The sequence below is a fragment of the Helicoverpa armigera genome, chromosome 23 (genome assembly GCF_030705265.1).
Source record: "Helicoverpa armigera isolate CAAS_96S chromosome 23, ASM3070526v1, whole genome shotgun sequence".
Lineage (NCBI taxonomy): Eukaryota > Metazoa > Arthropoda > Insecta > Lepidoptera > Noctuidae > Helicoverpa > Helicoverpa armigera.
Genome location: NC_087142.1, coordinates 6,290,854 through 6,307,858, shown reverse-complemented (window position 1 = coordinate 6,307,858; position 17,005 = coordinate 6,290,854). Strand labels below are relative to the sequence as shown.

The 17,005-nt window shown below is 34.2% G+C and overlaps 1 protein-coding gene across 1 annotated transcript in view; it reads left to right on the top strand.

Moving 5' to 3' along the window:
- LOC110376260 (PAS domain-containing protein cky-1) overlaps positions 1 to 17,005 on the top strand; it is a 121,127-nt gene that overhangs the window by 30,514 nt on the left and 73,608 nt on the right. Inside the window, exon 3 of the mRNA XM_049837791.2 lies at positions 9,216 to 9,397. Within this exon, the coding sequence (XP_049693748.2) occupies positions 9,216 to 9,397 (182 nt within the window). The remainder of the gene's footprint in view (positions 1 to 9,215; positions 9,398 to 17,005) is intronic.

Sequence of the window (17,005 nt, the reverse complement as noted above, 5' to 3'; positions counted from 1 at the left end):
AGTACGAAGTGGAATAAAGCAAGGAGTTTTTGATCCCAATTTGTATGTCGAAACGTGACTTTAAAATCTGAACAAAAATGATCATGGACTCCTTAATTTTTTTTGTTGTCATTTAATTGTGAAAATTTTCGAAATTACGTCGGTACGTTTGGCAGATCTCGGACGCGATTGGGCAATTACTGTTACATTTTAATTAAACCGTTTTTAATAAATGTGATTTTGTAGTTTTTTTCCCTCCTTTCTCCTGTAACTTTCTTTTCTTATCAAATACGGAGAGGATCCTTATTGCATTTATTAATTTTACAAGTTTTAACTTCCTTATAAATTATTAAGATAACAATATAACAGGTCGTTATTAATTCCAATAAACAGATACATTATTATTTTTCCTCAAATATAAATCATATCAACTTATAAGAAAATACATAAAACTGAATAGACGATTGTTTCAAGTACAAACTGGACTATTACCACGATATAAGGAAGTAACATAGTTCCGTAATACATCTCGGACAGCGTTAAAACGTTATACGCTTGTTCATAGATAATTAAATTGTAATGACATCATCGATATATGGATTTACTATCGAATCCTCGAATTAAAATTCCAATGTTCGTAAGTTTTTTTATTGCACTAGTTATACAGAGAATAGTAAAAATGATTGAAATTAAATGTTGAATTAAGAAAGGGGACGCTTTAACTACTGAGAAATGCATAAACATACTCTTGGTGAATGTTTGGTAAACTTATTAATTTGCATGCCAAACAAACATAAAAACAGTATCTTAGCAATTGAGAAACTGTATCGCAAAAGTTGTCCCGTAATCTTTTTTGGGAGTCATCTAGACACTGAAACGATTTAAGGAGTTAATTCTAAAACAAAATAATAAAAAAACTCTTCTAATATTCTTCAACGTTTTATTTTATTTTAAAAAGGTCGTCATAAAATCATTTCCTGTGTTCACAACAAACATACTTACCCATAGGTGCACGTGCACATAACCACAAACTTACTTAGAAACACTGTCAGGAGCCAATTTCAGCTATCATCACAAAGAGGAATTCGCCACACTTCGTCTACGAGCCTTTAGCTTCACCTATAACCTCGAAGCTGTCCATCCGAATCCTCCACAGTCCTTCCACAGCTGATTACTGCTGCTAAACCTCGCTCTTTGCCCTTGGGTAACATGATATGTCACTTAGCTTGAAGTTTCTGATTAAAATTGTCTGGTAATACTGATTTATGTGGTGTTAGATGGTGTAAGCTTCTGCAGGTAGCTTTGGTTGTGCTTTATAATGTTTATGGGATATTTTTCAGGAAACGTTCTTTGCTATTCTTAAAAGTTCAAAGCAATGCAAATGAATTTAAATTAAGGTGTTATTACATTCATTGATTACATTCAAATAAATCTAATACCTATCTGTTGCACCGTTTAAAAGCCAATCTCCAAAGCTATCTCCATTAAAATGATCGCCAATTTTGCCAAAATTAAATGAAAGAGTTAAATTACCATCAATTGATAAAAGTAAACTAGATTATTACGCAAAAATTATATTATTTAATAGTTTTACAAATATACCGATTAATTTATAATTTGAACGTGTTTTGATTGGGATATTTCGTGGTAATAAACTGAAAGAAAGCGTACACTAATTGGTGTTACACAATTAGTTATTTGATTTCTCAGAAACTAATATTTGCTTAATCACTTCAATTAATAGTGATATCAATTATGAATGATGAAACAAAAAATTAAAACAGACTGAGGTTTTGTAAAATAAAATGGAGATGGTTATCACAGCTGGCTTCTCTAAGATAAATCCAGAAAGTGCAATGATAAATATAGCTAACTAGCTTCTGCCAGCGGTTTCACCCGCATCCCGTGGAAACCTCTGCACGAACCCGGATAAAAAGTAGCCTATAGCCTTCCTCGATAAATGGGCTAACACTGAAATAATTTTTCAAATCAGCTTCATAATATTAGTATAGATTTGTTTGATAGTTATGATAGAAAACGAGAGAGTGGTGCGAATTATAATACTTATGGACGACCCATATGGAAAGAAATACGCACACTTGTCGCAACACTCAACGGTGGTCTCAGCACAGGTACGCGCATGTAGCCTAGACTCATTCGGCACCTCCATAATTCGATGATATTAAAAAAAAGACAAAAGGTTTGGTGACAACTGTAAAAATCAAAATCAAAATCAAAACTTATTTATTCAAACTTGGCTGCAAAACAGCACTTTTCGAACGTCAGAAAAAAATTACATAAGACAGTCCCCAAAACGCCCACCCTTCACCACTTCCTATGTGTTTTTGCTGGGAAGAAGAAGTGGCGCAACAAACTCCCCAGCAACACATGTCTGTCTGTAGGTTAAAAGAACCTTTCAACAAAGTACATTGAGTATATTGCAATATGCAATACGCAATATTGTCATAAAATAAAATTACATTTAAAAATGATTTATAAAATCCACCACATGCTAGCTAGCACTCACCCTACGTAACTTGTCTAACTCAAGCATTGAATAAATATGATGTGAAAAAAAAATTGTATAGCCTCCAATATTTATAATAGTTTATGAGGGAGTGCCCACCTTCATGTGATATTCTATTGCAACCTTATGTCATGTACAACATACATAGGTAAGTAATGAATCTAGTAAATTGGACCGCTCAGCAAGAAAAAAAGAAGTATAAGAAAAGAGTTTACAAAATTATATAATACTACTTATAGTATAGTCAGTAAGACGACCTGGCACCACAAGCAGCACCCGTTCACGAGCATAACGCGAGGATCAGCCATCGCCCCCTCGCACATCTTTGAGGGAGGGAGGCAACCCGACCGCCGACGCTACCGCAAGCAGTGCCGTCTAAGGGAGCATGACGTACTCACTGCTACACAACTCAATATCAGGATCAATTATCGCTAAGTAGTGGTCCTTATTTACTATAATCCAAAGGAAAAAAAATAATATAAATAGATGATTAAAATAAAATATAATAAATACAGTAAATGTATCCTGTCAATAATGTAAAACCAAGTAATGTCAATAATAAAAATATAAAATTGTAAAATTAGGATGTCATTCACAAAAAAAAGACAATTATAATATAGCTGTCTTGCGTTCAACATGGCGACCAACTATTTTTGTCATTCAAATAATCGTTAATTGTATAATATGCCTTTTGAATAAGAATAGCCTTAATTTGTTCTTTGAATTTATTAAACGGCTGTTCTAATAAAGACAGAGGAAGTTTATTATAGAAACGAATACCTAGACCCAGAAATGAACCATGCACTTTATGAAGCCGGTGAAAGGGTACACACAGTTTATGCTTATTTCTTGTATTAATGCTATGGACTTCACTTTTTGGTATATAAATGTAAGTTCTGTCTAATATACAGTATATTGGCAAAGATGAATTGTGATGCCACAGTAAGAATACCAATTTCTTTAAACAGCTCTCTGAGGGAAGTTCTGGTACCTAATTGGTATATCGCACGTATAGCACGTTTTGTAGAATAAATATATTCTCTATATCAGCGGCTTTGCCCCACAACAGAATACCGTAGGACATAACGCTGTGAAAATTACTGAAATACACCAATCGAGCTGTGTCGACGTCCGTGAACTGTCTGACTTTCCTAACGGCGTAGGCGGCAGAACTAAGCCTTCCCGCGAGGCTAGAAATATGTGAACCCCATTGAAGTTTTGTATCTACTGTTATACCCAGAAACACGGTAGATGCAACGGTTTGAAGAACCTCGTTGTTTAGGATAACATTAGGACCTAGGTTTTTTACATTAGGCAAAGTGAACTTAATGCATTTTGTTTTTTTAGCATTAAGTACTAAATTGTTTGTGGTAAACCAGTGCGTAACTAATGAGAGTGCACTGTTTACCTCTTCAAATTGCTCTCTATTTCTGTCAACTTTGAAAATGAGAGACGTATCATCTGCAAATAATACAACGTCGCAGATATTATTGAGGTGGTAAGGCAGATCATTGATGTATACTAAGAATAAGAATGGACCTAATATAGAGCCTTGTGGCACGCCTAGCTGAACTGGAAGGCCTGATGATTTAGAACCATTTACATCTACACATTGCAATCTATGTTGTAAATACGATTCTATTATGCTGAGAGCTCCGTTTTGGACTCCGTAAAACCGTAATTTGCGTAAAAGTGTATCATGATGGACGCAATCAAAAGCTTTGGAAAGGTCGCAAAAGACTCCAATAGCATTTTGAGAATTTTCCCATGCGTTATAAATATGTTTTAGAAGTGCAACACCAGCATCTGTGGTAGAACGACCTTTGGTAAAGCCATATTGTTCTGTATGAAGGAGGCTATTTAAATTGAAATATCGTAGTAACTGCTTGAGTATTAACTTTTCGAAAATTTTACTAAAGGCAGGCAAGATAGAAATAGGTCTAAAATTACTAATGTCTGACTTATTGCCTGATTTAAATAGAGGTATGACTTTACTGTGTTTCATGAGGTCAGGAAAAACACCAGTGTCAATGCACTTGTTGAATATGATAGCAAGGTAAGGAGCAATGACGTCAATTATATTACCAAATAGTTTGATGGAAATGTCCCAAAAATCACCCGTATTTTTTAATTTAAGAGTTTTCAAAACATTAATTACATCCATTGGAGTAACGTGCTCAAAACTAAACAAAGAATTACATTGAGGCACACTAGCACGCATAAGCTGTTCAGCGTCAGTTGAAGATGAATTTAAGGAGCGAGTCGTGGTTACAGGTATATCCGCAAAGAACTCATTAAAAGCTTTGGCTACATCAGCCGCATTACTAACAAGTTTGTCGTCCAGTTTAATCTCTAACTGACTTGCTTGTTCACTGACTTGCCAGTTTCATTATTTATAATTCTCCAGGTTGTTTTAATTTTATTTGAGGAGTTTTTAATAGAATCACTTAAAAATTTTGATTTTGCAAAATTACAGACCTTTTTAAATATTTTGGAATATTGTCTAACATAGTTTACAAAGTTATCGTCAAATTGACAAGTTTTCATACCGTATAACTCATATAGTCTCGCTCTACTTATACACTCTTTTGCAAAAAAAACGGGCACCTATGCGAAATCTTGGTTTTAAGGCCTTCACGTGTATTTCAAAGGGTTTTAATGACTGTAGGATATTACTAGCATCAAAAGGGTTAGCCAAGCATGCGTGAGAGTGTATTCTAAATTTGAATTTTGTAGATTTGCTAAGAAACTGGTTAAACCTTGTTTTGGACTAATTCCTGGTAGAAAGTTCGTGGGCGTTCTGAAAAGTTATTGACGTGATTTTCAGAAAACTGGTAATGCAGTTTTAATTGATGATTCATGTACATTTCTGTTAAATCAAAACATTTTTGAAAAACTATGCGTATTTGATAAAATTTTCACCTACTCTAAATGGTCTATGCTGATGATTGATGGCAATGTTCAGAGTTTCGGTATTTTTGCGTAAAGCGTTCTATTGTTTAGATATTGTGTCCATGCGTTTTAAAATAACCCTTTCTCACAAGTAAACACAATTTAGAGCAGTATCAGTTCTTTGGGCTGCGACAAAACAAATTTAATGTTAGCAGAACCAGACCACAACTCGTCTCCTATCACACTTTGACATAAAAAAAATAACAAATTTGGCGATAAATGCAAAAATAACCATATGAAAAATAATGAGAAGGGTTAAAACTATCCAAAAAGTCAAATTATTGCCTTGTTGAAGCTCTCGATAACTCCGTAGGTGTCGGGTTACTAAACGATGATTTAGCTGAAAGGGAGTTATGACTTCAAAATCATTGGCCAAACGTATGTTTTTTTTTTAATGATCAGTTAGCCAATTATTGTTATGATTTAAGCAGAAAAATGCTGTGGATACCAGAAAACCTTGGAGTAGATAGGTTTATTGAATAAAATGTCCGTGGGATGAAAACCCGATATTTGAACGCTCAGACTCATAGATCTTTAGAGGTCTACGGGGTTTCTCAACAGGCGAGGTTATTTAAAAATCAGTGATTACGAGACCTTAAGACCTCGTGCTCACAGTCTATGCGTTATTTTCTGTATTTTGTAGAATTTCAAGAATTTTCAAAATGTCAAAGTCTGATAGGAGCCGACTTGTGAACGGCACTGCTAACTTTAAATTGGTTTCGTTGCAGCCCAAAATATTGATACTCCTCTAAATTGTGTTTATTTATGAGAAAGGGATATTTTAAACCGCGTGGATACAATATCTCAACAATAGAACGCTTTACACAAAAATACCGAAACTCTTAACATTGCCATCAATCATCAGCACTGACCATTTACAGCAGGTGAAAATTTTATCAAATACGGATAGTTTTTCAAAAATGTTTAGATTTAACAGAAAGGTACATTAATCATTTATTAAAACTGCATTATCATTTTTCCGAAAATCACGTCAAAAACTTTTCAAAACCCCTACGAACTGTCTATCAGGAATTAGTCCAAAACAAGGTTGAACCAGTTTCTTAGGAAATCTACGAAATTCAAATTTAGAATACACTCTCACGCATGCTTGGCTAACCCTTTTGATGCTAGTAACATCCTACAGTCATTAAAACCCTTTGAAATACACGTGAAGTCCTTAAAACCAAGATTTCGTATAGGTGCCCGTTTTTTTTGCAAAAGAGTTTATAAATACCTGTAATATATGTAGTTCGTTAGTAGGAAGACAGTATGCACTCTATCGTAATCAGGCAACTTTATGCTTTATGCTTTAGGTATGAGTAGGTACAAAAATGCAATAAGGATCATACTGCCTCCACAAACATAAAACAAAAGACGAGTAATGGTTGTCAGTGGTCTGGTGATCTGTACAAATGGATGATATTAACATTATTGATAACTGGCCGTTCGGTAGACTTATGTTAGTTGTCCGTCAGAACTCTCATAAATCTAGTAACCTTAGTTTACCGATGATCTTGTAAGGTTGAATTAATACGAGCAAATGTTCATCGATTTTATAAGTAGACTAGCTTTTGCCCGCAACTTCGTTCGCGTGGAATAGTGACTACCAGCAGATTTTTGATTTGACCAATAGATGGCGCTATATGTCCGGAATAATTTTATTTTTATTTTTTTTGTAATAAAAACTATCCTATGTCCTTTCTCAAGTTTCAAACTATGTCTGTACCAAATTTCACACAAATCGGTTCAGTAGTTTAGGCGTGAAGAAAAGACAGACAGACAGACAGACAGACAGACAGAGTTACTTTCGCATTTATAATATTATATAGTTTGGATAACGGTGATAATCCACTAATCTTCTTCTTATCGAGTGAGCTGTAGGTTTAAATACCTAGCAAGCCATAGTAACAGACTTTTGTCGAATTCGCCTAATAGCCTCTGATGTGGAAATGTAACGATGTAACTCATAAGTAGGATTTGGACAGGCCGCCATTTGTGTGTCCTCCCAGGCATAGGGGTAGCTACCGCTAACTTCCAGACTCCGGGTCACTTCGTGTTTTCTGAAACCCTCAATGCAATATCGGCCCGACCGAGGAATTGAACCCGGACATAATATAGACACCGCCCTCTCCTATTTATTACAGGGAGTTAACACTATTTTTGAAGTCGGTTAAAAACGAAATTAACATGTTCTAAAACTCTGCACACATTTGTATGTACAGTTACCAGCCAGGTGGTATTTTAAAACAACTATAACTCTGACCTTTATTATTTCCACTACTATTACTTCGATTACAATCCAAGGTGAATTCGTAACTTTAGGAAATATTCGGTTTTTATGTCTAATACAATAAAAATCGTTAAATTATATATCGATATAAATAATCGATTCAAATGACGATTCCACTAGGATATGAATGTGGAACTAATTTTATTCGAATAAATATTGTTAAGTGGTTAATTGTTTGAGTTTTATTGACGTTTATATTATCTGATTTTAAGTTTTTTATTAAGCAGACTTAAGTAAATGTCTGCATTCTGTACACTTTTATTAAAAAATACTGTTCCTTAAGAACAGAGGAAATTCTTGCTCGCTATAGAACAGTGCAAGTGCATCTAAATTAGATGGAGAAATTATAACAACTTAGATACCTATAATATAAAAATGAATCGCAAAATGTGTTGGTAAGCGCATAACTCAACAACGTCTGGACCAATTTGGCTAATTCTTTTTTAGTTGTATTTGTTATTGTCAGGAGAAGGTTCTTATGAAAAAAATAGGGTAAAGTAGAGAAGTCAGTTGACGGGAGCGAAGCCGCGGGCAAAAGCTAGTTTCAAATAAAACTTAATAATCTTTATAACAGTAAAAGTATTCAATAAAGCTATGATCCTTGCCTATACAGGTTAACAGTCTCAACACAGATAACAAACAAGATTACAAGAATATAAAAGGGGTATTTTATTATACATAAAATTCAGTTAGTTACGATTACGATAGCAACGAGGCTAGGCAAATATTTAGCCATTTGCTTTATATGCCAATATTGTTAAAGTTGGCATTCGCTCTTAAAGCGAAGTACTGTAATAAGTTCAGAGAGGTTAAACGTCAAGATCGTATATTATCCATCAGTATTATATTACAGTTAAGTAGGCTTTTTGTAGGTTAATCTTATAAACATTTTTCATTATTGCGCTCTAAATAGAACAAGAAACAATAGTGAAATACACCCATTTTTTCTAAACGATTACGCTAGTTTAAATGTACCTCTATACTTTCAGAGATCCTGATTGATCTCATGACCTGAAAACGCTATTTTCGGGCCATATAGGGTATAAAGTGCCACCTTGATTACCTTTTTCTAAAATCTAATGCATGTTGACTACCACTTAGTAACCACTTAGTCAGAAGCCAGTAAGTCTGACACCAGTCTAACCAAGGGGTATCGGGTTGCCCGGGTAACTGGGTTGAGGAGGTCAGGCAGGGCAGTCGCTCCTAGTAAAGCACTGGTACTCAGCTACATCCGGTTAGACTGGAAGCCGACCCCAACATAGTTTGGGAAAAAGGCTCGGAGGATGGATGTTGACTACCACTTCGCCATGAATTTGGAAAAAATATTATCTTTTAAAATAAATTGACAAAGTTTTTCAGTCCAAGTATACCCTTGCCAAATCAATCATTTTGCGTTTCCAAAGAAGTAGGTAATTTGTCGTGTATCCCAATGTGCCTATTTATACCAAATGTTATCTCCTCCACCAGGTTCGACCAGGGCAAATCAACGAAAGGCGCGAGCAAGCTAAGACGCGACCTCATCAACGCAGAGATTGCCAACCTTCGAGACCTGCTGCCTCTCCCCCCCTCCACCCGGCAGAGGCTCTCGCAGCTGCAGCTCATGGCTCTCGTCTGTGTCTATGTGAGGAAGTCCAACTACTTCCAACAAGGTAAGTTGATCATCTGAAATTACCGAAGTAGAGGTTTAACCCGTCACATTTTTTTTTAGTTCTTTCATGTATCTCTATAATTACTTTATTGCATTTCATAATGGAATGTAAAACACGATGTTTAAATAAAAATCTTAACTAAGTAATTTTAACTTACGGGTAAAATCTTAGTATCAAATTGGTTCTGACACATTGCACTCTGAAATCCAGTGATAATTAAGCTTGAAGAAGGTGCAGAGCTTTTTTTTATCAAGTTGCAATCAAAAAATTATAACTCCAGTTAAAAAACAATACCTACTATATGTATATTATATGTGTGTTTTATAGTTTCAAAACAATTTAACAAAGCACAGTAGTACCTAAACAGGGCTTCAAATAGTAACATGACATGCATCTTGTGTCTCTAACGAAGTGTATCTAAATTAATACGTAATACGAGCGAGCCACTCCCCGTAACGTGCTCAAGCGCATCCTTACTCACCACACGGTGTATTCACATATTGTGTATGTATGTAAAACTTATGGGGATCTGATATGTGTGTGGAACTGATGTATGTATGAGTTTGAGAAGGAAAATGTTCGAGTATGTAATACTACTTCTAAAGTTAGTCGAATCCATTTGATGTGTTGATAAATAAAAGGGTTTGTTACAATTTTAAGGCCGCTTGTTACCCGTGATACCTGTGTATATCTGAGTTCTTAAACTATCGACTAACTTAACGATGCTTTCTAAACTTCAGTACAAAATAAACTCAAACAAAAGCCTCTAAATCATCAAAACTGAAGAGGCCATCATCGCATATCAAATTAAACACGTACTCACCTTTTCATAAGCACCGTTTATAAAATATCTATAAATACACAAAAATAATTCCCCAATACGAAGGTTACCAAAGTGTTAAGTTACGAAACTTACCTTGAAAATCTTTATACTCACTTATACCATGATAGGTAACTATCGCCACGCTAACCGACTAGAATCTCTCCTTCAAGCCTCATTTAACGCGTTTACACAAGGCCGAATTTCACACACGATACCAACACGCAAATATTAAAATACGTAAACAAAAAATTTGCAAAAAAAGTAAAAAATCTGCAATTACGTAAGTCGAGTTCTCACGATATAACAGTTAGGCGGCTACTGTCGGCATAAAAAACAATAGCGTTTCGGTTTTGATAGGAAAATTAGAGTAAATTAGCGGGCCGGGGACTGGCTACCGACTGATGGTTATTGGCTCTAATGGTGCCTGCAGGGAATCGAACCCGGAGCGGCCTGTCACGCCCGTACCGCACGCTAAGCTACGGGGTTCACATGGTTACGTCGCTATGGAATTTCTGGATCTCTTTATGAATTTATTTGTTTGAGGATGTTGAATTAATCATGGGCATTTTTGTTATTAGGTATTTATAAATATTCAACATTAAAATAATAACAAAAAATCTTCTACAATGCACACGGTTTTGTGAGGAAATATTATATTATTGCGGTTGACCATAACTAACTTAAAATCAATCGAGTGTCTACACCTTACCAAAATCACAACTACAGTAATAGGTATTAATAATTTTAAACCACAACCAGTTTTACCTGACATATTCTATATCAATTTCAGCAACACAAACGCAGCTGCTGAATATTTCATAAAACATTTAGAATAATCAACTAGGGAATTCCAGTTGCGTAGATCCCAAATGACCCTTAATAAATAAGCTTTAACCTTTCTTACAATGAATTCCTATCATACGTACTTCACTGTCATGTAAGCCGACGTTGCTCACATTTCGCCGAGATTCCCGCGGGACTACTGACTTTAAAGTCCGGGTATCGAGATGGGTTTTGAGTACAACCCTATTCTGATAGTCAGTTATTTCGATAGTATTGAAAAGGCACTAGCGAGTTGTGGGAAAGAAAAATGCTTTGAATATCTATGCTGTCGATATATTTCAAGGGAATATAATTCCTGAAATATGTAAAAAATAATATGTACACTTTTAAAGAGATAAGAGCTTGACCGTATTTGAAATTGCAATTAACTAAATTGTGAAGTGAACTAACGGCCAAAGCTATGAAATCAGAAAGAACACACAATAAGATTATATTAAATTCAATGCTCTCACTTGCAAAAGTTATTAACATACCTCAATGATGTTTAACGTTTAGGTAGTTTAATGGTCGCTAGTATAGATCGCAACTTGATTATATTCTGTCTATTCGACCAATTGAGACATAAATCTATTGAAATACGACCTTTTGTTAGTCATAAAATAAAATATCACCCCAGAGACAGTTATAGTAGTGTCAGAATTTTATTAAAGCAATTATTTATTCACTAACACTTACGAGCATAAAATAATCAAAAGACAAGTCAATAAAATCAATAATTTTTCCAATAATCACTAAATAAAATGGAAAAAAAAAATTATATGTACGTACCTGTATACTAATTATATTTGTTAGCTATAAAACATTTCCAAGTTAAAGTGTTGTAACTTTTTATATCGATAAAGAAATCGATTTAGATAAAAGCGAATAGGTTAATTTGTCAAAGCTAAACATTTAAACACCGACCGCCTTACCACAAAAACTTTTAAACGTCAGTTTATGCCTTGTCTAAAAAAATGTCAAATTATGACGTTGACATATGGTTCATTTTGCAGCCAAAATTTTATTAGACAAGTGTAAAACAGGGTTTAAAGTTTTTGTAGTAAGGCCCCGAAAGATTTATGATAACGGTATCGAGAACGTAAGTGAGATCGATTTTAATTAATCAATTTCTGGGGCATTTTGATTTGATTTATTACTTATTAGTGTATTTAGTTTTTAATTATATTTGAACAGGTGCATTAAAAACTGTAATAAAAAAGTAAAATACCCATTAATTTACTGCCTTATTCAGGTACTAGATTATTATTGAAATAAATACCAACTGCATCTTTTTTTGGAATGTGAATCGGTATATAGATATTTCGATGTCATAATTCGTCCAGAATCACGCGATATCGATAAAGAATAGGGGTCCGACTCGATAAACGTTCGATTGTCCACGGGTCGTGGGAAACGCATTTTGCATATGATTTCGCTGAACTCGCTTCTCAATGATGCTTTACTCTTTCTATCGTTGTTTAGACTTTGTTGTTTTATTGACCACTGATAGATGACCACTTTTAAAAACAAAATGCTCTATAAAAATACCCATTTAAAAATATTGACTTCAGATTTATCGATAAATCACGACAACACTATACCTAGTCGATAAAATTCGATTGTTTTAAAGACATTATTGTAATAAAGGATTTCCGTAAAAAACCCATGATTCATACGGAGATTTTTTCAAAGCATTTAAATATCGAACAGGTTTTGTAACAAATACATTATTTAGTCATCATCACTTAAATACCATTTGACGATGAAGTAAAAACGCGGCTTCCCTTTGTAGTGTGGATATGACACATAACGCTACATTTACACTAATATTTTTTTGTTTGTTTGGTTGAATGCGCTAATCTTAGATATCACTAGGCCGATTTTGATATTTTAGACCAAGTAACTACATATAGACGATAGGCGACTTTTTATCCGGGTGCGCGGAATAGTACCTACCGGGCGGGGGTGAACTAGAGGCTGCCTCCGTCTGTGTCACAAAATAACTACTGGACCAATTTTCATGCCTCTAACACCAATACATTCACTATAACCGTATAAGAATGAAGGAAGTGGTAAGATGGGCAAAGCTTTCTAATACTAAATTTCTTATTTATTAACTTCTGTCATAAATGTCCTAGTTCATATAGAAAAAATAAATTATCACAAAAATCCCGCATATTTCAAAAGCCTCAAAAAACTATCCCACAGCCTACACACACATTCACACCAACATAAGTCAACCCTCAAGCCTCAAGTACGTAACACATCAGACAATTACACAATTACAATTCCCAGTGTTATCGGCCTAAATGCTGAAATTACTGGCGTGCGCCCGCGCATTATCGACCACGCACTCCCGTGGTATTTTCTCAAACAATTTTTGCATACCACCCTGGGAACTATCGATATATGAGATCGTTTCTCGAGCTTAATTACCGCACTGGTTGGTTACTGCAATCGGTTATTTGCGTTTTGTTATGCCGAGGCGATATGATGCGCGGGAGTCTTGTTCTGTTTTTGAATTGTGATTGTTTTTCTTTTGTTTTGGTGTGTTTGTTATTGAGAGTTCGATTTTTAGAAAAATAGGTATAGTTTGTTTGAATTAATATTTGAATCTAGAAACCCGATACCAAATAATAAACATTGTTTTAGTGCGATTTATGCGAGAAATGAACTTTATATTGCATCATAGTGACGTCAATGAAAAGTAAACTACAAAATACTAAAAATATAACTTCCATTGTCAATCACCCAAAACATATTTGAACTTACATCTTACAACAATATAAAACAAAAGAACCACTTCAAATATCAATTAACAGAAAAAAAAATCTTGCAGTCAAAGTGATTCATCACAATAGTTCAGTGAACATAATTGAACCCGCGACCTCACGATCCACGGTAACCATTATTGACTGCCGATCGAAACACCCTTGGGCCATTGTCGCTACATCTTGACCTCTCGTTCTTACATCAAAATAATAATTATGTGTTAATACAACGTTATTGCTTTTAATTATTACTTGTCTAAGTTTTTGATAGAAGATATTTTGACTTAATATTTTTGGTTAATATTTTAGATAGCACTTAGTTTTTAGTCTGTATCTGTATGAAGCATTAGGCTTTATGTGGTTCCACTGGAAAAGCAAAATGCATTTAAATGAAATTATTTCTAAATTGGTGCAAACATTTTGATGTGGTGAGGATGCAACTACCTATGTAGTTAACTTGGTTCTTAAAATCTTAATATTTCAGGAATACTGTTCTGTTTAGGGTTCCGTACCCAAAGGGTAAAACGGGACCCTATTGTTTTCGCTCCCCTGTCCGTCCGTCCGTCTGTCACCAGGCTCTATCTCATGAACCGTGATAGTTAGAGAGCTGAAATTTTCACAGATTATGTATTTTTGTTGCCGCTATAACAACAAACGTGTATTTTATAAATAACTAGCTTTCCGCCCGCGGCTTCGCCCGCGTGGAATTCGTTTATATTGCGGTATAAATCACAACTATAAGAAAACTTCTCATTCCCACGGAAAAATCTAAGAAGCGCGATGTAACGCTGGATACGATTAGTTGTTAAACCAAAACTGAATGGTACACTATATTATACGTTTTCCCTTGTGGAGCAATAAACATGCAGATTTTGGGCACTGTAAACGACACACAGCGCCATCTACAATCCATCCATCAAGCAAACAATATTTTTGTTTTCCCTCGGGAATATCTTTTTTTTTCGGGATAAAAAGTACCCTATTATTTAATCCGGACTTCTAACTTTACGTCTGCAAAATTTCAAAGCAATCGGTTCAGTAGTTACGGCGTGAAAGCGGAACAAACAAACAAACAAACAAACTCACTTTCCGATTTATAATATTATATTAGTAAGGATGGTACGAAACCCTTCGTGCGCAAGTCCGGTTTTTTCATAAAATGATCCATAATGTAAAAGTGGGGAAAACTTCGATAAATTGTTCCTCAATAAATAAAACTCACACTTTTCTTTCTCTGTGGTTCTTTCAAAAGACATATCTAGTCATTGTTGAATCTATGAATAAAGCAATGAATTAAATTACCATTTTACAATAAACAATAACTTATTACTAAGAAAATGTCATAAAAGTATTTGTGAGTTATGATCCGGCTAGCTTGTATTTTATTCTCTTAATATTGATGTGATTATAATAAAAGCAGTTTATTATGAACTCAACATGAACAAATGTTTAGTTTACACTTGCGAGCATTAAATGTGGGTTAGTAACCAACACCTAAATGTCTATTTTAGCAATTATGACATTTTCATCAAGCGGTCGTGGTAAGTACTTTTTGGGGGACTTTAGTATTAATTATTTATTTATTTATTTATGGCACACCAGCGACTTATTCACTAATACATTTATGGGTAATTCTTACACTAATACTTAAATCTAGAATGAATTTGTCACTTAAAGGTGAGCACAACACTGACATACAGATTTATAAAACTGGCTGTTGGAAATTATAAATTTAAGCGAAATATAAAATGCAATATTTAGTAGATATGCTAAGATTTTAATGGCTAAATGGTTTATGTGGGATACCTATGTTATTTTGTTCCGGTACCAGTATTTTCTGTAATAAGAAACAATTGAAGAAGCATTCTTGTTTTATTCAAGAACCTCCATTAATTAGAAGTATTATATGTAATTCGAAATAAAATCGTTGACCCATATTTTTTGCTCCCATGTTTGAAATTAAAAGCAACACTACAAAGTGTACTTGTCGGAAACTACTGCATAATGGTTTATAGGACTGACGTATATCATTGCGTGTTAGTTTATTAATGCAGTAAATAAAACTGTTATTAGTAAGGTTATATTTAATGGGAGCCGTTTGGAAGCTGGCCGATCAATCATTCATAGCTGAAATAGTTTTAACACAAATTAATTTGGGATTTATTATTCGGTAGTTTTTTTTTTTGCAGGAAGTTATTTTTACAGAAGTGCATACGAAACTCGATGATTAACAGATTATTATAGTTTTTTTTTTTAGTTAATTTACGATCTATAGGTATATTTCCTTAGCAGTCTTACGTTTCCGTATAATTTCCGTCACGGGTTGCAATGGTTAAATTTTTGCCATTCTTGAAATATTACAAATTATTTTTTTTTCACAAATGAAAAGAAAACTCAAAAGCAAGGCTTATGCACAATATAGCAGAGTATCAAAGCCGCTAAAATTATATCGCTAAGTAGTGGTAATTTCAATAATGCACAATTTTATGAACTGACAATAAAGCCAGGGCCACACAAAATGATTCCTCTACAAATCTCACCAACCAATAATAATTATAATAAACTATATGCTATTACAACTTGCGATTGTCTCAAGACGACCTTGTCGGCGAATTTGTAAGAATACTTCACTTTTGTTCACAAAAATTACGCCGATTCATTCGTTTTATCGTGTAATCATAGCCTTTGTTTGGTCTTTATGGTTATGATCCATCGAATCGCACAAAAAATGTATGTGTGCAATATTGGAGATGAATTTTATATGCAAATGTATATACGGAACTTGGGTGTGAACGTATCAAATATGTATGTTTGTAGAAGTAGTATAAATTGATGACGTAAATGGTTAATTTAATTTCTGACACTTACGCGAATATTAGAAATTTAAATAAAACTACTTTTACGGATTTTATCGCGGTTATATTATATTATTATTTAATCCCGACGTCTCGGATCCTTTACAGCATCCTATACTGCTGTAAAAAACCGCGATAAAATCCGTAAAAGTAGTTTTATTTAAATGGTTTATTTAAGTTTCGTAACGCATTATTCGCGTTTTTAATTATGCTAATTGTCTTTGGATCTAGGGGCAGATTATTAATAAAATAAACAATTTTAAACACAACTGACATTTCAAACTATTTTTCAGCCGTTGCCCAGATGCCAACAGAAAAAATAATAAATCAATTGCAT